The 20,699-nt window shown below is 39.3% G+C and overlaps 4 protein-coding genes across 7 annotated transcripts in view; 1 reads left to right on the plus strand and 3 right to left on the minus strand.

The window, feature by feature from the left end:
• LOC144201515 (nucleotide sugar transporter SLC35D2-like) overlaps window positions 1–2,885 on the plus strand; it is a 3,774-nt gene extending 889 nt beyond the window's left edge. The window contains exons 3-13 of the mRNA XM_077724221.1: window positions 1–2; window positions 90–157; window positions 225–296; window positions 370–438; window positions 1,041–1,143; window positions 1,199–1,291; window positions 1,383–1,450; window positions 1,524–1,602; window positions 1,669–1,751; window positions 1,918–1,970; window positions 2,059–2,885. The exon at window positions 1–2 is cut by the window's left edge and continues 85 nt beyond it. Of these exons, the coding sequence (XP_077580347.1) occupies window positions 1–2; window positions 90–157; window positions 225–296; window positions 370–438; window positions 1,041–1,143; window positions 1,199–1,291; window positions 1,383–1,450; window positions 1,524–1,602; window positions 1,669–1,751; window positions 1,918–1,970; window positions 2,059–2,069 (701 nt within the window). The 3' untranslated portion in view covers window positions 2,070–2,885. The remainder of the gene's footprint in view (window positions 3–89; window positions 158–224; window positions 297–369; window positions 439–1,040; window positions 1,144–1,198; window positions 1,292–1,382; window positions 1,451–1,523; window positions 1,603–1,668; window positions 1,752–1,917; window positions 1,971–2,058) is intronic.
• Window positions 2,492–8,713, minus strand: mier1b (mesoderm induction early response 1b, transcriptional regulator). Of its 3 annotated transcripts, none has more exons than XM_077724220.1 (13): window positions 8,413–8,713; window positions 7,747–7,771; window positions 6,628–6,776; window positions 6,380–6,550; window positions 6,180–6,312; window positions 6,042–6,121; window positions 5,880–5,952; window positions 5,647–5,798; window positions 5,463–5,544; window positions 5,289–5,383; window positions 4,849–4,895; window positions 4,498–4,625; window positions 2,492–3,981 (listed from the first exon to the last, which is right to left on the minus strand). In XM_077724220.1, exons 1-13 carry the CDS (start codon window positions 8,419–8,421, stop codon window positions 3,674–3,676), a joined length of 1,452 nt encoding a protein of 483 aa, XP_077580346.1. In that variant the 5' UTR covers window positions 8,422–8,713; the 3' UTR covers window positions 2,492–3,673. The 3 variants fall into 3 exon arrangements, with proteins under 3 accessions (XP_077580346.1, XP_077580344.1, XP_077580345.1); XM_077724218.1 differs by having other exon boundaries at window positions 4,849–4,976; XM_077724219.1 differs by having other exon boundaries at window positions 4,849–4,976; window positions 6,042–6,109; window positions 8,413–8,712.
• A 189-nt stretch (window positions 8,714–8,902) lies between these two features.
• Window positions 8,903–10,501, minus strand: LOC144201756 (dynein light chain Tctex-type 5-A-like). Its single transcript, XM_077724518.1, has 4 exons — window positions 10,287–10,501; window positions 10,123–10,199; window positions 9,621–9,745; window positions 8,903–9,551 (listed from the first exon to the last, which is right to left on the minus strand). Exons 1-4 carry the CDS (start codon window positions 10,391–10,393, stop codon window positions 9,348–9,350), a joined length of 513 nt encoding a protein of 170 aa, XP_077580644.1. The 5' UTR covers window positions 10,394–10,501; the 3' UTR covers window positions 8,903–9,347.
• Window positions 10,502–10,732: 231 nt separating this feature from the next.
• On the minus strand, window positions 10,733–20,653 carry LOC144201791 (SH3-containing GRB2-like protein 3-interacting protein 1). 2 transcript variants are annotated; one of them, XM_077724562.1, is made up of 24 exons: window positions 20,272–20,653; window positions 19,174–19,237; window positions 19,035–19,080; window positions 18,096–18,152; window positions 17,792–17,849; window positions 17,530–17,705; window positions 17,397–17,408; window positions 17,079–17,090; window positions 16,538–16,562; window positions 16,396–16,459; window positions 16,192–16,262; window positions 16,048–16,122; window positions 15,915–15,980; window positions 15,107–15,841; window positions 14,902–15,023; window positions 14,625–14,775; window positions 14,464–14,520; window positions 14,210–14,321; window positions 13,659–13,814; window positions 13,430–13,562; window positions 13,152–13,354; window positions 12,965–13,029; window positions 12,708–12,872; window positions 10,733–12,534 (listed from the first exon to the last, which is right to left on the minus strand). In XM_077724562.1, the coding sequence occupies exons 1-24, from the start codon at window positions 20,279–20,281 to the stop codon at window positions 12,512–12,514; spliced, it is 2,658 nt and encodes an 885-aa protein (XP_077580688.1). In that variant the 5' UTR covers window positions 20,282–20,653; the 3' UTR covers window positions 10,733–12,511. The 2 variants fall into 2 exon arrangements, with proteins under 2 accessions (XP_077580688.1, XP_077580690.1); XM_077724564.1 differs by lacking the exon at window positions 14,464–14,520.
• Between the last annotated feature and the right edge of the window lie 46 nt (window positions 20,654–20,699).

Genomic DNA, 20,699 nt, shown 5'->3' on the forward strand with positions numbered 1-20,699 from the left:
AGGTGGTGTCAATTTTAGTATCACATGTTGAGAAAAAAAAGGGGATTCAGTGAAAGCAATCTGTGTATTCATTTTTTTCCTCCCTGCAGATATTTCCACTTCCTCTACTGCATGCTGGGAATCAGATATCAGGATTGTTTGGGACTCAACGACTCAGGTTGTTTTCTGACAAACATACATCATGACCCAATGCAGCTTTCTTGACACCTGTTTTTTTTTCTTAGTTTACCCATGTTTACAGTTTTGAGGCGGTTCAGCATCCTCTTCACCATGTTGTGTGAAAGCATCTTGCTAAGGCGAGTCCCAAAACCAGAAACACATGAACGTGTCAACAATTTGACTAAGCGTCCCCTTTAATTTGGTCATCAGAAAGACCTACCCAATGGCCATCAAAACCACTGTGTTCACTATGATCTTTGGCGCGTTGGTAGCAGCCAGGTGAGTTGTCATTGTCATCCCAAATGTGACTGCACCATCTCATTTAAGTAAATATTTGATGTACTGTATTTTCCGCACTATGATGCGCATCTAAAATACACAAATGTTCAGAATCAATTGGCACCCCAGTTCCAGTGAATATATAACACTAATACTAATACTGCAGGTCAATATAGTGGATTTAAAACACAGCTCACCACTACTACTGCAGCTTAATAATGTGGACCTATAACACAGCCCACTACTACTACTATAGCTCTATCTACTGGATCGATAACAACCATTACTACTCATACACCTACAGCACACTTTTTGCAATATTATGCCTTATATATGAAACAAATTTTGAGATAGACCATACATTGAAGATGCGCCTTATAGTGCGGAAAACATGGTCTCAAAATGCCATTATAGTAATAGACAATTATAAATAATAAACAAGTTTTTGACACATTTTAAGGAAAAATGAAGCCAAAATGAAATATTTCCATGTATGGTATATTCTTTGAACAAAAATCGATACCTTTTTTTAAAGCGCATTTTATAGGTCACTACGCTTTATAGTGCTGAAAATACGATGTATTGATTCACATTTTTTATAGCACCGACCTGGCGTTTGATCTGGAGGGCTACACATTCATCATGTTAAACAACGTGCTGACGGCGGCCGGTGGCGCTTACATGAAGCAGAAACTGGACGCAAAGGTGAGCACGGCTTCTTTTTTTTTTGTCCTTTTGCATATTTTGACTGTTCTCACAGGATTTGGGCAAATTTGGACTTCTCTATTACAACGCCTTGATCATGATTTTACCCACTGCAGCATATGCGTGCTACAGCGGAGACTTGAAAATGGTTTGTTTTTAGTTAAGTGTACTCAAGAGTATTCAAATAAACCCTCATTTACTTACAATTGGAATGCTGAGACTTGGCATATACATTTCAGAGTTTGGAGTATGACGGGTGGTCCGACCGGCTGTTTGTGGTGCAGTTTGTCCTCTCCTGTGTGATGGGGTAACTATGACAACATGTTATTAATGTACGTCATTCCAAACACTTATTCTATTTGTCGGTTATTCTTCACCAGGTTCGTTTTAATGTACTCCATTATGCTGTGTACACAGTGCAACTCAGCCCTCACGACCTCTATTGTGGGATGCATCAAGGTAAAACGAGACGGTCCAAAGACAGTGTGATGCTTGCAATTGTAAAGCGATTGGATTTTTTTGCAGAATATTGTGGTGACCTACGTTGGGATGGTTTTGGGTGGAGACTATGTTTTTTCCTGGACTAATTTTATTGGGCTGCACATAAGGTAAGCTGAAATGAGGATGTCAAGGTATAATATACTAAAATATACAGTTTCTGTGAAATGTTCCTTGTCCTGTAACCAGGAATAAATAAGAAAAGAATCTATATTTTTTTAAATGTCATCTAATATAAACCTGAATTATAAAAATGTCCTCTTTCTGTCCCAAAAGTATTGCAGGCAGCCTTGTGTACTCTTTCATTACATTTGCTCAGGAGCGAGCAAGTAAGACAGTCTTCAATACTTAAATGACTAAATACTTGATTTTCATGTTTCTGTATACTAACGCCAAATATTTCTATACTTCAAACAGAAACAGCATGAATTCCTTGACCTACCTTGAAGAAAAACAACTTGCAGTTATCATCTTTTATGCCTATCATTAATCATCCTTTTAATGATGATTGATAACTTTCTTTTAAATTGTTATAAAAATGACCAAGTATAGTAAGTCTATTTTTGTAAAATAAATTTAGACCATGCTAAGGTTTTAATTTGTTATAAAAAGGGCTTTAAAAAATATGAATGGGAAGGAATTTTGGGGGAAAATATACTTTTTCATTTTAAAAGTATAGGCCATTTACATTAAAATTTATTTGTTAAAAAATTGTCTTGTTTTGTTTAAAAAATTGACTATGTATACTAAGACATTTACACTAAGACGCAAATTCACAACTAGTCCCCCCAGTTAAAATAAATTGGACATCTATCGCCATCAATGGCACCCCATAAAAAAAATTCCTTCATTTTAATGTTATTAATTCAGCTTTTAATCACATTGTATGAAATTATAACTATTTATCTTAATTGCTAATATTTTTTTAAATGTTCAAAGTAATTTGGTCTGTCCCTTACAAAGGCAAACCACCCACATGTGGTTTTATTATTTGAAGCAGCTTACTTTTTCAAATATAAGCCTTTACCTAGTAAAGCATTTGTTTTTATTCAGGTGTAATTTACAGAGGGAGCAAGCTGAACATCACTTAAAAACAGCACTAGTGGCTTCTAATGTACTCTGAGAAGAAACGACCTCAAGTCTGGAGTGTGAATTAAAACGAAGCAAATTGATTTCAAGGCAACTTCACTGAATTAGCGGCATGGCTGAAGGTTAGCACCCGCTCAAATCAACTCTAAAAAAAACTTTCGAGCAAAACACTGTGCTTTAAATGCTTTGAAATGAACTGGGTCAAAAAGAACAACTGGAATGTCTACGTCTTCAATTATATGATGTATATTTCAAGAAATGTGCTCGTGAGCAAAGCAAGAGGAAGAACGGAAACAAAGACGGTTAAGAATGTACCAGCGGATGTAAGAAATCTATACAAAGCTTAAAATCATTGACATTCTGACAAGTTAAAGAAAAAGTAAAAGCAAGGAAGCCTGTTCTCTAAAGATCCCCCCTTTAAAAAAGCGTTTACAATACAGGACATCACTGATGTCAGCGGCGAGACACAAACAAACCTGTGTTGGTTTATTTCTGAGTGAATTCTGTCATTCTGCTGCTGCCTTCTTCTTCTTGACAAGCACAGAAATGTACAACGAAAGTGCAACTAAAGTGAACTTGCGACGTCATTTTAAAACTCTGCCGTTCACCAATGTTCAAATGGCTTGATAAAAAGCAAATACCCATTATAGACTTTTGTTAAAAAATATAAATATCTTGTGTAGAAAAATATTAATGGGATTTTTTTTGTTTGTTTTGTTTCATTTGAAAAAAAAAAGAGAGATTCTTGGCAAAATGCTGTCAGTCAGTCGAGCGATTACTAGAGTTCACAGCTACACGAATGCGCTCGATAAACCTTACGAGTCGCAACCTTGCGCCACCTAGAGTATCGACTGCAGGTTTTTTTTGGGGTTCGGCTCGTCTTACCGGACGGTCACCGAGACACGATCGACGCATTTCTCACCAGGAAAAAAATGGGCGGTCTTTAATTCTCCTGCGTCGTGGTGGCGGCTTCTGCTTGGCTGGGGGCCGAAAGCTCCGTCTCCATCTTGAACTTCTTAGCCGGCATGTCATGCACGGCCTCGTCCGTGTCTCTTTGGTCTGCGGGAGCCTCAGGGGATCCATTTTGCTCTCGACTGGGCGAGCCCGGGTGGCTGCATCCGTTGGAATTGTTGTCCGATGGGGGAAGGGGACCGTCACCGGACGGGCCGTTGGACTGATCGGGTTCCCGTTTCACTTGATGCTCCTGGACGCCGTGGGTGCCGTCTCCTAGATGAGTGTGAGCCGCGATACCTGTCAGAAACATTGTTAAGCAGGTGCTTTTCTTTTAACCGCACGTTCACGCTTTTGATTCACAAAACAATAAGGCTGCAACAACTCATCGATAATCAAAATCTATCATTATATATCTAGCTTTTGATTGAGTTGAGTCATTTCTAATGATTGCTGCTATTCTTGCTTCAAAAAAAAAATAGGCCAATCTTTAAAAATGTTACATTTAAATTATATAAACACTATGTAGAGGAAAAATATCAACCAGCAACTTTTTTTCAAACTTGAATTCACATAATTTGCCTGGTATTTTTTTTGTTATTAACTAAAAACTTCATACAATACAGTTGTGATAATGTACATTTTTGGAGTGGTCATTCATTTTGGCTCAATATTCATTTGCATACAACTAGTTTATGATTTATTATCGTCCATTGCCATTATTAAATTGTGATGGTACCGGATTTTCTGCACTATAAGCCACATTGGACTGGAATATAAAGTGTATTATCACTAGTTGCAGCCCTGCTAGCTCACCGTTGTGACTGCTGCTATCTTCCCTCTCCGAATGGCTAGCGCTGCTGCTGGACGTGGTGGGCGGGGGCGACGTCGCCCTGCTGGAGGCCACGCTCTCCGTCTCATCTAGTAACCTGTCCATATAGTCTCTAAAAGGCAGACAGCGGTGTACAGCCACGTTACAAACCCCAATTTGGACAGATGGGTGTCTATTGCAGTCAATGGCGACCATTGAGATAAACAAATGAGTAATTTATTCATCAATGCAGAAAACCATTTTTGTTGAGCTTCTATTGGACCAAATTTGCCGATTTTTTTGGTGAATATTTTAAATAAGGGATCCATGTTGTCTTACAGAAAAAGGAAACTTACGTGACACCGGGGTGAAGGTTGTATTTCCTTTTTCCAAGTCTGGTTTGCTGTGCAAAGAAATCATAACGCTCAGACTTCTTCCACATGTAATAAAAGGCCACACATTCTCCTACAGACCTAGTTCTCACCTGAAAGATTTAATTCAGCAAGACATGAAATAACCATTATTACAATTGTCAAGACAATACAAACAAGGACACAAAAAATGATGCTCAAAGGTAATCAAATCTATCCAATGTTTAGTATTGAATTCTACATAAATAGAAACTGTAAACCGCACTTTGGTTTTCAGCCTCATGGTATTTAAGATTCAGAAATGTGGAATAAAAGGCTTTATAAGCCTGACGGTCCGCCAGGCTTTGCTAATTTTAAAGGCGAAAACCCTGAAAGAGGGGGACATAATTAAGAATTTGGTTGTGGTTCATTAACTATGAACTTACCTTGTTGGCCTGTATTAAATGAAAGTCTTTTCCATAGGATTTTAGTCCTTGTTCAAAATTTCTACATTCCTCTTCGGTCCAGACAGAAAGTTCTTCTGCATAGAAAAAAAAAAAAGAGTGTTTAAACAGTCCAATTGCCATCCAAATATGTTTCTCAGTTTCAGACAGACTTACCTCTGGCTGCTTTTACATTAAACCTCAGTCTTCTTAAAGCTTCTTCTGTATCAAATTCACATTTCACCAGTTCATATAATGCCTGAGGGTCATAGTTTAGTATTAGTGGCAATTAAAGTGACAGGAAATTGTCTGTTCGGCATACCATGACATTTTTATCTGGGTTACATTTTGCCGGGCTCACCTGTTCATTGTCTTTAATGTGGGAACCTTCCGGAATAGCGTCGACACCTCTTTCCTCTCCCGTACGTCTTGATGCCTCCATCAAGAATGCCACCACTTTATTTTCAGGTAAACACTCGGGGTTCCACAATAGTTGGTCGTCATTTTCATAGACTAGGCGACAAATATCCAGATAGAGAAGGGACTCAAATTCAGCTCCATAGAATGACTTGGGTTCATTTTGGGATCACTTACCTTTTTCATTATCTTTATATTTACACAGTCCAGTAGGGGTTTCTGCTTGATACATAGACCCCACCATAATTTCCTGTTGTGATTTCACACATGATTGTTTCAATTCAAGTCAACTTGAGTGTTTAAAAAAAGAGAGCAGTTCAGTAAAGAATGATTAAACACCTTTTTCCAGTCTTCTGATGGAACATAATCCTCATCTTCATCGGACTCTTCCTCTGCATCGTTATTACCTGACAAACATACTGATTTGTCATACATTGTATTAAAAAAGTGTTGATTCAAAAAGCCGGGATGACCTACTTTCAAAGTATTTATGTTTCTGTGGACGAATAAGTTCCGACGTGCCGAGAACCCGTACAGAACGCGTACGGCCATCGGCGTTCTCCGTGGCCTCGTCCTCTTGCGCCCCAGAGTTTTTCACGACTTCTTCATCCTTAAAAATGAAATTGAATCCTGAGTTTAAAAGCGCTGACGACAAACCAACGACAAGATTGACGCACTGCATTTCTTTTGAGCTCTACGGTGCCTCTGCTGCTTTCGTCATTATCTAGCTCGTCGTCCTCATCGTCGTCTTCGTCCTCTTCTTCGTCTTCCTCTTCATCCTCATCCGCAGGTGATGCGCCGCCATACCCATAAAGACTCAGGAGTTCGTGGATGGGCATTTCTCCTTCCTATAAGGCGACAATTTTGGTTGCGATACACGGATGGTAACAAAAAAAGAAAGATGGGAGACAATATCAGAACTCACGCGTGCAAGATCTTCAATCTCGTGGGCGTTAGTGTCATCGGTGGCTTCGAGCATTTCTTCTTCTTCCAATGTCCGTTCGTCGTCAAAATCGTGGACGAGCATGTCCGCTGATGGGTCGAAGTCACGGTCGACGGAAGCCACCGAGCCCCCTAATTAGGCAACATAAACACATTTATTAATAGTTGTCTGATTTTTTTCCCATCTTATCACTTTCTTTTAACTTGCCAGCAATAGAAATGGATTGATAACTAATTATAAGGTACACTGCGGCTTTAAAAAGTCAATGTGTCAGATACCATTGAGCTAATGGTAAATAACTAGAGATGAATTCAAAATAAGGTGGGCAAGATATAAATTAAAATGTGGGTGTGATCTATTCCATCAACATAACAATTCCAAAACCGGATGTTACATTGACCAAAGCAAATAAAATGGTAGCATGCACTTCTCTTGCTAATAAAAGGAACATGTCCGGTGAATAATTGTGAGTTGGCTCGACGCAGCTATAACCACTTAGCCCACTAACTAAATAGATAAGCTCCCTTGATGCATATCTAATTATAGCACTTGTCTTCAAAGGAAATACTTTGATTAACCAAGGCATGAAGAAAATACAAATACATTTATTGCAGTCTGTGCAGTTAGTGTTTATTGTAGCGACTTTACTTGATCCACAGATTTCAGCTTTGATAAAACAGAAAAGCTATGTTTCATTGAAAAACAAAAAGTTATTTTGTCAACAAGTCTTGTTGTATCTTCATGTATAATGTCAGTTTTATGGGAATATTTAGTTTTTCAGTTTTGGCAAAATGTCAGTGAATGCACCACAATGACCCTATCTATATAGGACAAGTTACTATTCTTTAAATGAAACCTTTTTTTATTGATTTACTTTTTATGTATAGTTAATCTATTACAAATAATTTAATTGTACTTTTTATGTAATTTTTCTTTTAATTAACCACTTTTTATGTAATTTTTCTTTTAATTAACCACCTTGAGAGATGTTTCTTCCTTGGACATGAAAAAAAGATGGATTGGACGTCCATCGCCATCGATTGCAAATTCAGTTTAGCACATTTTAAAAGGACTAACTTTTGATAAAATAACGTCACATACCTGGGCTTGAATTCCCAAGGGAGGACTGCAAGAAAAGACAAATATAGTGAACATCAAGAGTAATTTCACTAGAAATATTAGAACAATGCGCATTATTTTGGCCAAATGACGTCCACAAAAAGCGCGCCTGCCACTTAGTGGTCCGAGAAAACTGTTAGCACTTTTAATTGGACACAAAGATCGGGGGCAAAAATCATATTTTACTTGCACTATAAGTGATGCGTGTGCATTTTCGAAACCGAACTCTATTCGAATTTAAACGCTAATTCCATTTAAAATAGCACGTCAAGCCTTTTAAGTTCCGCGTGCTAACAACGACACTGCACGCACACAAACGAGATGGGGTAAAATCCTCCCTAAAAAGCCACACAAACACAACACCCCGATGGTAAATTTCCCCCGAATAGGTTGTGCGGGAAAATGAAATGTTCCCGAACAAAACCGCAAAGTCGCTAACACCACAGCTAACGTTAGCCAAATCCGAAGTTTACTAAACACGTCAATATAAGAATAAATTGGATCTATTTAAAAACGCGATCGATGTGCTGATGGTTAGCTGTATTTGCAACAAATCAAACACACGACGCGAATATTCGGATGATAGCTTTATTTTCGGCTGGACATATTTTGGTATTTTTTCCCCGATTATTTACTTGACTTTCTTACCTCCGCCATGTTTGGTCTCCTGCAGGGTCACGTAAGTACCCGGATCGAAAACCCCGCCCACCTGAACTCCAGAACCCAACAGAACCGTCAAGGACTGATGAACGAGCGTCGAGTCCGACCAATCTGCCATTCTGAGCGGACACGACCGCGCGTCATGGCTCGGTCACAAACGAAACAAAGACCTTCATTCACCAAACACGTAACAATAATAACCACATTTTTAAATACTGCTCAATTTCGGTGGGATCGCCGTAATGATTTCCCACCAGATCTGGCCGGAAGCAGTGTTGCATTCTGGCCTACTTCAAACTAAACTCATTTTTGTAGTTTATCTATGACAACGATATACGTCCAATCCATTTAAAGTGGCAGGAACCATCAATTTATTTAGAGTACTGAGAACACATTTAATTATTTTCTTGCCTCTATATATTCTACACTGATGATGTGAAAATCCTGCATTTCATTGCAAATAAAGAGAGACTGAAAATTGCTCATTTTATCTTTATTATTCATTCATCTTCCTTAATGTTTATCCTCACAAGGGTGCAGAAGCCTATCCCAGCAAAGTATGGGAGGTGAGATGGAACACCTGGAATTGTTTGCATCCAAATCACAAGGAATGGGACAACCTCATGATGACCACAGGGGTGCTGGAGCCTAGCCCAACTAACTACAGGCAGTAAATACCCAGCCAATCGCAGTGTACGATAAGACAAACAACCATTAATCCACATACTCATACCTAAAAATGATTTAGAGCGTTCAATCAGTCATGCATTTTCTGTGCTATGGGAGGAAACTGGATTACCCGGACAAAACCCACACAAGCACATAGAGGACATGCAAACTCCATACATGAAGGTCAAAGTCCAAGGTTGAATTCTTGATGTGAGAACTTTGAGCAGTCATGCTAAACACTTTTTCTTCTTTCTTCACTCAAAGTAAACTGCATAAACACTGGCCACACAATACAGTGACGTATTCTTGAAGGACCATGACGCAAACGTGTCGGTTACCGGGTCCCACAAACAACGGCTGCTTATCTGCATGCTCTGCCCAGCCAGCTGACCGATGTTAACCAAGACTACTATCTTGTATCTGCGGATCATGAGGTCCTTCGTACGGGCTCGTATCACCTGAAAGGACCAATACCGATTGGAATTAGAGCTTATAGTTAGAAAGACCTACTTGAACTACTTGGTTACCTCACATAAGGTTTTAGACATTTGCCGTGACCACTCCACTTCATATCTTTCCTCTTCGAGGTAGCTAGGGAGGACGTCCTTCAGTATTGCCAAGATAGCAGGGGTGGGGAAGCGTTTGTGAGGTCCTGTTATACCAAAATAGTACTTATAATGACAAAATCATTCAATTCAGTTCAAATACACTTGAATACATTGTCTGTCGTTTTGATCGAGAGACTAGAATCAATAGAAAAAATATTCAACATCAAGGTGATTATACTCATAGTATCTCAAAGGCAGCACAACACTACAAACCAAATAATATACAGTTGCATTTTTAAAAATATTTTTACGCATGAAATTGTGTTTTTGGCGCCCTCTTGTGGTGAACTTTGGTAAATTGTGAATTTGTGACATCATCATCAACAACAACAACAAAATGCTATGCCTTGCTGCTTTACCCCACATTTTGGCATGTCGGTGTGAATATTATTGTTATTTTTATTTTGAAATGTAAATCTACCTATTTGGTAGGTGTTCTCAAGCGTGACAACCAAGGCGTCGTGGTGTTCATCTATGCAGGAAACATTGCTTAACGAGCTGAAAGACAAGTTTCAGAATTATTCTAAAAGGACAGACATGAAATATAGTTTTATCAGAATATATCGAACTGTAGCGTGGACTTACTCCTTGGTCTTGCCGGGCGTGTGTTTGACTCCGTGACTTCCCTCAGAAGGCACCCTGCTAGTTTTCTTGTCTTTTCGGGCAGCTTTGTCTTTCTGCACCTCAGACATCTTCTTAAAACGAAAATTTCCTTATCTAAACATGTAAAGATTAAACATGTAAATGATTCTTTGGTGCCTGGCCTTTTAAGAAAAACGAGTCCTCCGGGAAGTTTGATGTTTCCGTTGTCATGGCAACGAAACCCCATCACATAGGGAGAGTCGGCGACGTAAACAATGGACAGCCATCTTGCATCCCATCTACTCACAAAAATCTAGTTTTATGATTAAGATTATTTTGACACCAAATTATCTTTAAACCAAGTTCAAAATTTCAATTTGAAATGAAAAGCCAAGAAGTGGAGCAGGTGATCAAATTTAAATGAAGAAGTGTACAAAAACAAATAAAACTGATATTTTCTTTTCTTTATTACCCAAGTAAACCCAGTACATTATATTGACTTTTCCGCATATTTGCTTTTCAAATCTTTGGATGGGAAATGTACATTAAATGTTTGCATAATTCTGTGTTTATTTCAAGACATACAGCCATTGAAAACATCATGTTCAATCTGCTTAAAATTAAGGCAAATAAAGCAATTTGAATCAGTCATAACCAACACTGACACTGAAAATGAAGCTGAAATACAAATGCTACAAAATAATAATAGTAATAATAATCAAATTAAAAACAGGTGCTTTGTGTGAGGGTCAGACATGTCCAGCATACTGTGAGTAAAATGACCACGACATGCCGAATTAATTGACAAGTTTCTATATAGGAAACCAGGAGAGAATTGTATATTAATTCATATCATGTTTTTACAACAGTACACTGCATTATAACCTCGTTGACATAGAGGAGCATCACACTGAAACAAATGGTGAAAAAAACAATGCAAGCTCATGCAGCACTGGAGTTATTCATGGACACTAATACTTTTTTTCCCACATGGTAAACAATAGATGAAGATAAATGGTATTGTTCCTTATGACACCAATAAACAAGCACAAACACATTTGTATTCCTTAGAGAAATATTTGAAACATATCTCTTTATCTACACTTTTTACACTTAAATATTTCACTGTATATATTGCTATTAGAAAATGGACAAGGTTAAAATAAAGACAGTTAAAGCAGAAACAGGAATATTCAATCCTTTTTTTTTCTGGCACACATTCATCAATTCTTAGATGTCTATCAGTTAAACCATGCCTTCCATTTAAGATTAAGCAGCATTGCATTTTCTCAATGCAGTATTACAACCTCCCTTTTTCCACTATATGGCACTACCCTTATTTATCTTAAGGCCCAATAAGACAATAAAATGTGGTGGGAAAAAAACAAGAAAAATCATCAATTCCATGCAGCTAAGGTCCTCATAGTTATTTCTTTTTTGTTTTGTTTTTTGCATTGCACATGCCCCACAGTGTCTAACGTCAAACTGACATACTACAACTCTTGAAAATGAATGGAAAAACAGCAAAAAAAAATTTTTAAACAAGAACCTTAATCTCAAATGAGTTTTAGTTTGAGCACACTTCCAGAGTCTATTTAAATGTATTCCTAGCTAAGAGACAAGTTCAAACAAATAACATTTATTCTGCAAAAGCAGTGCATGATTGTTGTTATCCCATTCCAAAGGATGCATACTGAAAAATACAAGACAATGACAAGTCATTAAAACCAAATAGGATGGAAGAAGGTAGTAACAATTATGGTAGATCTTTTTTATTCTTTAACTAATTACCTATGACTGACGGCAGTAGACATCTAATCCAGTAATCTTTACGCTCATTTGTCTATCCCTGCCATGGTATCCAATGAGTTGATAAGGTCTAACGGAATGCAGTTTGAATGAACCCTATTATAGACATTTTTAGCAGATTTCCCACGTTTAGATTTTAAATATATAATCTATGATCTTTTACAGTAAATTTACAAAGACAACAAGTAAGACAAAAATTAGGGACGTTTGGCTGCATCACTGTATGGATCTGCAACAAAGAGTTCATTAAGATCTCACTCCTGGAGGGACCAAAAGTGTTTCAAGTAACCAGCAAAACGTTTTGCATACACTCATCAACCGTCTCGGATGGATGCTCTCATTCCCAAAATGAATGAAACCAACGAGAGATTCTTCATCAGAAACCGGCTTCCACTGTTTTTTGCTCTTAGGCAGGTCCACTAATTATCCGCCAAATATTTTCCTAAAGAGAAAAAAAAGGAAAAAGTATAGAGAACTTGTTTGTTTTCATTTAAGACCACCAATTCAATGTGTCTCCCAGCAGCCCCTGTGACACTTGCATAAGAAGTATGGAAAATTAATTAATGGATATCTATTTTAATTGTATATATACGGGTTACAATTGGCCCCACTGACCTGCAGCAAATCTCTTCTTTATTAGGGATAGCCGGTAGCCGGTTCCGAGCAGCTGGATATCACAACCGGACATTGTGCTGCCCTCACTGGTGAAGTGGACTGCCAATTGGGACGGTTTACATGGACCCTCTGTTGTTTGGAAGCGGCCCAAGAGCGCCCCGACTCCTACACCAAAGAAATAGGACATAGAATCACCACAGAGTAGGACTACAATTATGTAAATGGGATTTTTGAAAGGACTCAAAAAGATAACCTACCTCCGTTTTCAGATCTATTAGAAAGGCTAGGAATCTTCCATTGTATCATCTGCTGCTCAGGATTCCTTTAAAAAAAATCCCAATTCAAACTTGATTGAACATCTACTACCCAGATGTCTCTCCATCTTCAGGCATATCCAAACAGCATTTCTGCTAATAAAAAAAAACACTGAAGAAAAAGTCTTACCAGGTGGCAGTTGGGACCATAGTGTGGAGTTTGGCTATGCTGCCATCCACTGGAACCATGAAGTGAACGTTGTGGAGCGAAGCCGGGCTTGTCATTGCATCCATGTTGTATTTATAGTCTATTCTGAGGTCTGTGTTATCGGCATCGCTGCGCCAGCTCAGAGCAAGATTGAGGGGAGTGGACTGGATCCCATTTGCTGCCACCTGAGACAGAGAAGAGAGTATTTGATAATTGAATGGATGGACTATTTAATGAGTGGTTAGACAGATACCAAATACCTGGTATTTGATCATATCCACATTGTAATATGTCGCTTGAGGCTTCTGCTCTGCCACCTTCTTAAGATGACTCATCAAGTTTTGCATGTTCACCCAGAACTCCTTGGTGTCTACACTGTCCGTTGGGGAATCACTAAAAGCATAACAGACAGAAACAGAATTTGTTCAATCAGGTTTTTGAATGCTGCGACAAACTTAGCTTTGCATTTATTTTGCTTTATAAGCCTACCAGCACAGCAATTGTGGGTTGGGGAGGACCTGCTCCAGTCGGGTGTAGTTGCTGATACTAAAAATGAGAATGGGTTGAGTTGGGTGATTGGCAAAATGCCTGGTGATGCCTGCTGGGAAGGAGAGGACCAGTTCCCCTGTGATCTTCACGACACACCTAAAAACAGCAGGGGGAAAAAACTGGTTCACTGTAAGAATTCTCAGTCACCCTTTATTTATATTTGCATTTTTTTCACTCTCTCTGTTATTCTGATATGGAACTCCTCTAATCCAATACTTTAGGGAATTGGGTCTGAGGCAAGGCTAAGACTAAGACGGTCTGTACACCAGAATTCACATCACAACGACTTTAGCGCTGAGAAATGATGATCATGTAATAAAACAAACACAACCCTGCAAAATAATTTGGAGGCCACAAGACTTGAGCTCCCACATATCTGACCTCAGTTGCCTTATCCGAATAAATAATGATGAAATAAATACATGACAAAGAAAATAATCAATTACATATACAAGAGTTATGCCATTTATTGTGGCAAAATGTGGACCTACTTGGTGGGGTCAGCTCCCTTGAAATAGGCATTGATAGTTTCTGTGAAGGCAGCAGCCACGGGCAGAGTGTCTTGGGGTCCCATGGTAAGCGGGCTGGGCCCTCTGGAACATCCTAAATGAGACAAAAGATATATTCAGTGATACTGTCAACCTGAAAAAAAAAGTCCAAGTGAAAGTTACATGAGTAAGATTTAGGAAGGGATGACCAATGAGGACGATATGGAAAGTACAATGCACATTCTGACTTGACTCACCCTCTAAAGCTAAATAAAACTTGCCATGGTCAAACCAAACCAGAGGCTGTGACGCCTCTGAGGGGGGGCAGACACAGGGAGAGGGAAAGAACAGTGAATGAATGAACATGACGGTGAACGGACCACACAAGGATCGGCAAGCTGGATAAACCCACAGGCACCTGTGTTGGAAATGTTAAGGTCCCGGCCTAAGGTTGGCGTGGATGCTGCGCTTTGTGACGTCACGGAGGAGATTGACGAAGAGCTCTCTGCTCGAGCCAGTGGGGCAAAAGGTGGAGGGCTTCCAGCTACTGGTGGGCTGAAGGGACGAGTCTGAGTGCGTAAAACAACAGAATCACAGAATGAGTCATATTATGTGACTGTATTTTACTGAATACATTCACAGAAAGAAATGTATATTGCAGATCAAAGAAATTAGGTAGGTTACGCCATACAAACCAGGTCTGTGATTGGTTTTCCTGGAGGCAATTTTGGCCGTGAAGAGGGCCGCGGTGGGGGAGGAGGAGGGACTGGACTGCTTTGAGACAGTGGCGTGGCCGAACGGGCTGGCGAAGACGGGTCTGGGATACATAGGAGAGTTATTCTGGAATGACCCAGCAAAACCCAGTTAAATGTTTTTTTTTAATGAAATCTTCATAGCTACCTGAGGAAGGCCCAGGGGAAGACATTATAGATCGATATATGGTAGGAGGAAGAGGAGGTGGTGTTCCACGGAAGTTCGGTGTTAGCTCTCTAGGTGAAGCAGTGAATTCTGGTACATCATCTCTTAGGTGTGCTCCCTCTGGAGTCATTTTTCCCCCCACGGCTCCCAAAACTAAGGTCGATAAAACTCCGACTCGTGGGGATCTTCTCTCCGCCGGCAGAGGAGGCACAGGGCTAATTGATAATGGAGTGGGTGGAAAATGTGCAAACTGCAGCACCTCCTCATCTATGGCCTCCTCATCAAGGGAGACTGCTGGCGAACTAGTGGGAGAGAAGTCAGGAGGCAGTGGAGGCGCAGGTTCATCTGGAGGAGGAGGTCCGAGTGTGATGGAAGGGGGGGAGTCCAACGGGGAGAAAGAGCCAGTAGAGAAGAATGGAGGTGAAGGTGGGGGTTCATTAGGGGGTGGTCCAGGTGATAGGCTTGTTGGAGTCGACGACGTTGACGAGGGGGTGTCTGGGGCAGGAGAGTCTGGTGGAGGGGGTGGCGCCGGTTCATCTGGTGGCGGAGGTCTTTCATTTGTGAAGGTGACCCATCTGCTAGAAATGCCATCCTCTGTGGTTCGTGGACTTCCCACAGGGCCAAACACATCATCAAGGTCAGGGGCCAGGGAGGGGGACAGGACATTCAGGTAGATAGGAGCCGAACTGCGAGTTGCTCTTCCGTTGGGTAAATCGACTGGTAAAACAAGACAAAACAATTAAAACTTTGATCACTGTGTTAGAATTAAGTTCATTGCAATGCTATTTACCAGCAGAATAGGAAGGATAACCTTGACTTCTTGATATAATGTTTTTCGGAGGGAGTGGAGGAGGAGCTGCAACAAAGTTTGAACATTTGAGTCAATTTGAGCAATTGGGAATGTTTGTTCATGAACATATTACCTCCTGTTGGAAAACTTCTGCTTAGAGGAGAGTCCAAATTTGGTCTTGATCTTCCCCAGACATTGGCAGGAACCACTGAAAATCAATAAAGACAGGGTGACTCCTCTGTAAGACCTTCTCATGTATTCATTTCAGTTCTGATACCATCATATCTTGTGTATTGTGTCTCTCTAGGCAGGCCAAAGAAGGTAGGAATATTTTGTGGTAGTCTGTCACTGCAAAGTGAAAACATATATACATTCAATCTCGGATCTTGCAAGTGAAACGGTAGGATTCTGAGTGAATGGATTGGACTTTTATCGCTGTCAATGGCTGCAAATGCCTTGAGAATTGACAACATTTAAAAACCTTGGGGTGTCAGGGGGAGCAATTGGCGTGGGAGTAGAGCGTCTTGGTCGAGCAATCTCTTCACCTAAAACCAAATATAATAAGCATCATATGAATAACTAGCTCTGTAAAATCAGTATTAAAACAACATTGTCGAACTTACATGATAAGTGCCTTTTTATCTGTCCCTAGAAAACAATCAACAACAAAAATCATCAGACTTTTGTTTAAACGATTTTTTCCACCACATTGTCACTTTATTATATTTATTTTGAACATGTAAACTTTGACATGCCATTTACTTGAGATGAAAGCCAGTCAGATGGCTAAATTTTTACCCCAGTCATTTCATTAAATCGGAAAATATGTCATTCTGCGCGTAAATGCATGTTAGAGGGGCTAAATTTTGTTATATTTAGAGTATTTTTAATAACTAGAAATTTGAAGTTTAACCTAAAGTTGTTTTTAGTGCTCTGTATTGAACACTGTGTTAAAAATATAGAGTAGCACCAGAGATATTTTTTCTCTCCACCACACTATTGTTGTTGACGTTACATTTGTTAAAAGTCTTTGTCATTTTAGATTTAGAGAATGTTTAACAAACTTTCTGGCTGGTAGTCTGGTTACATTCTGCACAGCAGAAGAGATGAGGAGTTTCGGGGTCTCTGCTTTGAAAGAGTTTGCAGATGAAGCCGGAAACTCACCGGGCTGCGTCTCTGAGACCAGCAAAAGGGAAGAGAGAACAGACCTGGGTCAGAAAGTGAGTGACAAATCAGTCAAATGTACATCAACTGCACACAGAGTGCCGCTTTACATTCACTGCAAAGCTTTTGTTAAATCAACACAAGAGGCTAGAACCTATGATTATGTATTATATAGACCAGTTCAGTCACCATAAATACATATGGTATTATACAAGTTTTGCTGTATAATCAATGGCAAATACTAATCATGCAAAATAGGAGATAGCTTCAAAGATCTTTTGTGTTAAACACCACAAAGGTAGACATGTAATGGCTTACCGGACTTCTCTTCTACAAGAAAGCATCATGAATGCAAAAAAAAAAAAAAAGCACATTGAAAACAACAGTAGTTATTAAATTCTCCTCCCTTTCTTTAACATAAGATAAGAGTTTTGTCAACGTTTTGGCTCACCAGAGACGGAGAGAGCGCCAAACCTCCAACTGAGGCTTTTAGCTCATCCACAGATGGAGGAACACATTTGGCACTCTCCGCCACAAGTGGTTTGATTTTGATTTTGAACTTTTTCCTGTTCTCTTCTTCATCCTCGGAATCACTAGAGGAGAAAAACTGCTTTCCAGTGCAAGCTGGTGAATTCTTGTCAAGGAACAGAATGTGAGCACCAGTAGTACAATGGTAAAAGCATGAATGGTGCCATTTCTCGCAACAAGGATATCATCCCCTTCATCACCTGGACGTTGGCTAAACCCCTCCTCATCCACATCAGGAGATGCCTAAAATGACAAGGAATACAATGGGAAATTATGAGAAAGTCTATTACAGCTGTTCTCCCAAGAATTCTGTTGGAAATTGTGATCTGCCTTTCCTAAGAATGCTGGACTAAATTCTTGTGGAAACATTCTCTGTGACATGACATGCTTGATCTTTGATAAAACTAAAACAAAACACTTGCTTTACTGTATGTGCAGTGAAAAATTAAAGAGATATTAGCAAAACAAGAGTGCACAGTCAACACTCACATATCTGTCCCAGTCAAATTCCCCATAGAAACCATTGGGTGCTCCGTTTGTCTTTTTCTGTATAAAATGACAACAAGTAAGCGCAACGTAAAAGATGTAGCACAAATAAAGAAATGCATAAAGGAGAAACTATGATATTCCCAATGCTTGTTAAAGAGCTAATATTTATTTTTTCAACCCTGTTTAGCATTAGAATATCCCATCTGACTTTGGGCAAAAGGTGTGGTAAACTGGAGTAATTTAAATAAATCGCCAAAGAATGGTCTCTTGATCTCAGTCACTTAATTTTTTATGTTCTTCTTCTTGGTGAAGACACTGACAAAAATTACTACCCTTCTTGTATTCCTGAACGCATGAAAATGACATTTGGTAGGTATATTTTTGAGATGTACTATACACATCGATCCTCCAAGTGTGATTTTTTTCTGTCTCAGGGCTGAGACAAATAATGAATTGGATGAATTGATGAATTAACTATTCAATTAATTGATTTTCTGTAACGCTTATCTTTACAAGGGTTTGTTGGGGATGCTGGAGCCTAGCCCATCCAACTATTGAATTGGTTGCCAGCCAATCACAGGGCACAAGGAGATGGACAACCATTCACACTCAGACTCATACCTAGGGACAATTTACCCACACATACAAGGGAGAAAATGCAAAATCTAAATTCTGAGCATTCTAGGCTGTGAGGCAAACATCTAAACCACCATACAATCATGCTTCCATATCATTACCATGCCAAATCATACTACTTCACAGAAAAAAAGGGATCTAAAAGACATCTCTATTAAAGGGTTTTACAAAATTCTTGTGAGAACAGCGACTTTTTTTTCAGTATAATAGCTTGTCATAAGAGTGGCACAATATTGTGTGCAGCATGCAGAAAAGTACTCAGTAGTGATCATTTTTCAACAATAAAATTAAATGTATACACACATTTGCTTTTTTTCCAGTTCCTGTTCCTTCTTTGTCAGGTGAGCTCCTGTTTGAATTTAAAAGACACATCAATTGTATTATGTGATTAACAGTTTAAATTGTGGCTGGTGTGTTTTTTTTTTACAAATGTCAAACTTACGTCGTCTCTGTGTCCTTGTCTTTTTTCCGTAAGCCCAAGGCCTTCCTGGTTCGTTTTTTCAGTCCTAGAACAAATATAAAGAAAGGAAGGGAGATCAGCATCATGAAGTTTAAACTTCACTACCCATTCCAGTACAATGCTTTGAGAATTCAATAAAGCTCAGAAATAACAGACTTGCCGCACTTGACTTGCACTTGTCACAAAAATAGAGCCACACGTGTGTGTGTGTGTGTGTGTGTGTGTGTGTGTGTGTGTATATATATATATATATATATATAAGCAAGTAGAACAGGAAGCAAAACTGCAATAATGTTTTGAAAATAATGAATGCAAAAAAACATAAAATGCAAAAACCCAGATGAATTACTGTTAGACAGAGACGTTGACTATCGACAAGCAGCTCGAACATAAAATGAACTAGTTCAGACTTAATCTAGTAATGAGCTGAAAGGAATTAGTTGAAAAATACTACATTGTGAGACATCTTCAGAGGGTACATACACACCATCTTCAAAACTAACTGCAGCAAACTTATTTTCAATCAATTTGTCAGTTAAGCTATTTTTCTGATGTATTTCCATCACCTATTCTATAATAGGACATAATATTAAATTGACAATAGATAAAAGCAGAAACTGAAATTGATTGTGAAGCAATTTTGGTTGATTATCTTTTTCATTTCATGCAGCAATACAAGAGTCTGGAAAAAATACTGCCTATAATATTTCAAAACAATTAATTTGGGTACTATTTTTAAGACAATGATTTGATGCACCTCTACTGTACATATCACACATGTTAATCTGCAGATGCATACAATCACAATGATTATCAATCAGTAGGCCTACATGTCAAGACATGAGTAGGATTACATTGCACCAGAGCATCTTGTTTTTTTACCACACCTCATTCACATTTACAATCCTTAAACAAAGCTTACCGATGGACAACAAAATGCTTCACCATCTTTTCAACACAGACTGCAGGTGTACTGAGACATCCACATTGCATGACAGCACGTCGATGAATTCAGTCCTTAATGGCCCAGCAAGACACAAGAGGGCAAGGAGAGGACGTGACGAGTGTATGGATAATTACCTTGCATCATGGTTCCTTCTTTTCATCCTAGACTTTCTCTGGTGTGTAGATGAAGAGAAGTGGAAATGATTCCAGCTGGTCAAAGGATGCCTGGGTAGGGCATTGCTAATTGTGCATGGAGGTTGACTCCCTCCTTCCCCAGAGGCCCAACTCCCATACACAGAGATGAGAGAGTAGGTGGGGGTGGACAACCGCAGCTGTGCAAAACAGCAGGGGATGTAAAGAGAAAGCAAAATCTTTGGAGTAATATTCCGCAAATCCTTGAATTAGGCCTGCAATCCACACATGCTAAATCCCGGATGGCCCGGTGGTCACCGTGAGAACGCACGGCATCGCTTAGAGAAGAGATGCTGAGGAAAGGAAAGGTGGAACGCCGAATGGTAAGCAGAGCAAAGAGGACTGAGAGGAAGGAGGGAGGGGATGCTGAT

This window comes from Stigmatopora nigra, chromosome 9 (assembly GCF_051989575.1).
Source record: "Stigmatopora nigra isolate UIUO_SnigA chromosome 9, RoL_Snig_1.1, whole genome shotgun sequence".
NCBI lineage: Eukaryota > Metazoa > Chordata > Actinopteri > Syngnathiformes > Syngnathidae > Stigmatopora > Stigmatopora nigra.

Coding starts and splice junctions, on each gene's coding strand:
- mier1b (XM_077724218.1), bottom strand. Junction 6,777..7,746: donor CCTTGGGAATTCAAGCCCAG/GTATGTGACGTT, acceptor TTGCCTAATTAG/GGGGCTCGGTGGCTTCCGTC. Junction 3,982..4,497: donor AGATAGCAGCAGTCACAACG/GTGAGCTAGCAG, acceptor TGTTTCTGACAG/GTATCGCGGCTCACACTCAT.
- LOC144201756 (XM_077724518.1), bottom strand. CDS start 10,393: ATGTCTGAGGTGCAGAAAGACAAAGCTGCCCGAAAAGACAAGAAAACT. Junction 9,746..10,122: donor TGAGAACACCTACCAAATAG/GTAGATTTACAT, acceptor TTGGTATAACAG/GACCTCACAAACGCTTCCCC. Junction 9,552..9,620: donor TGTCTAAAACCTTATGTGAG/GTAACCAAGTAG, acceptor TGGTCCTTTCAG/GTGATACGAGCCCGTACGAA.
- LOC144201791 (XM_077724562.1), bottom strand. Junction 15,981..16,047: donor CAGAAGTTTTCCAACAGGAG/GTAATATGTTCA, acceptor ACTTTGTTGCAG/CTCCTCCTCCACTCCCTCCG. Junction 14,776..14,901: donor GAAAACCAATCACAGACCTG/GTTTGTATGGCG, acceptor TTACGCACTCAG/ACTCGTCCCTTCAGCCCACC.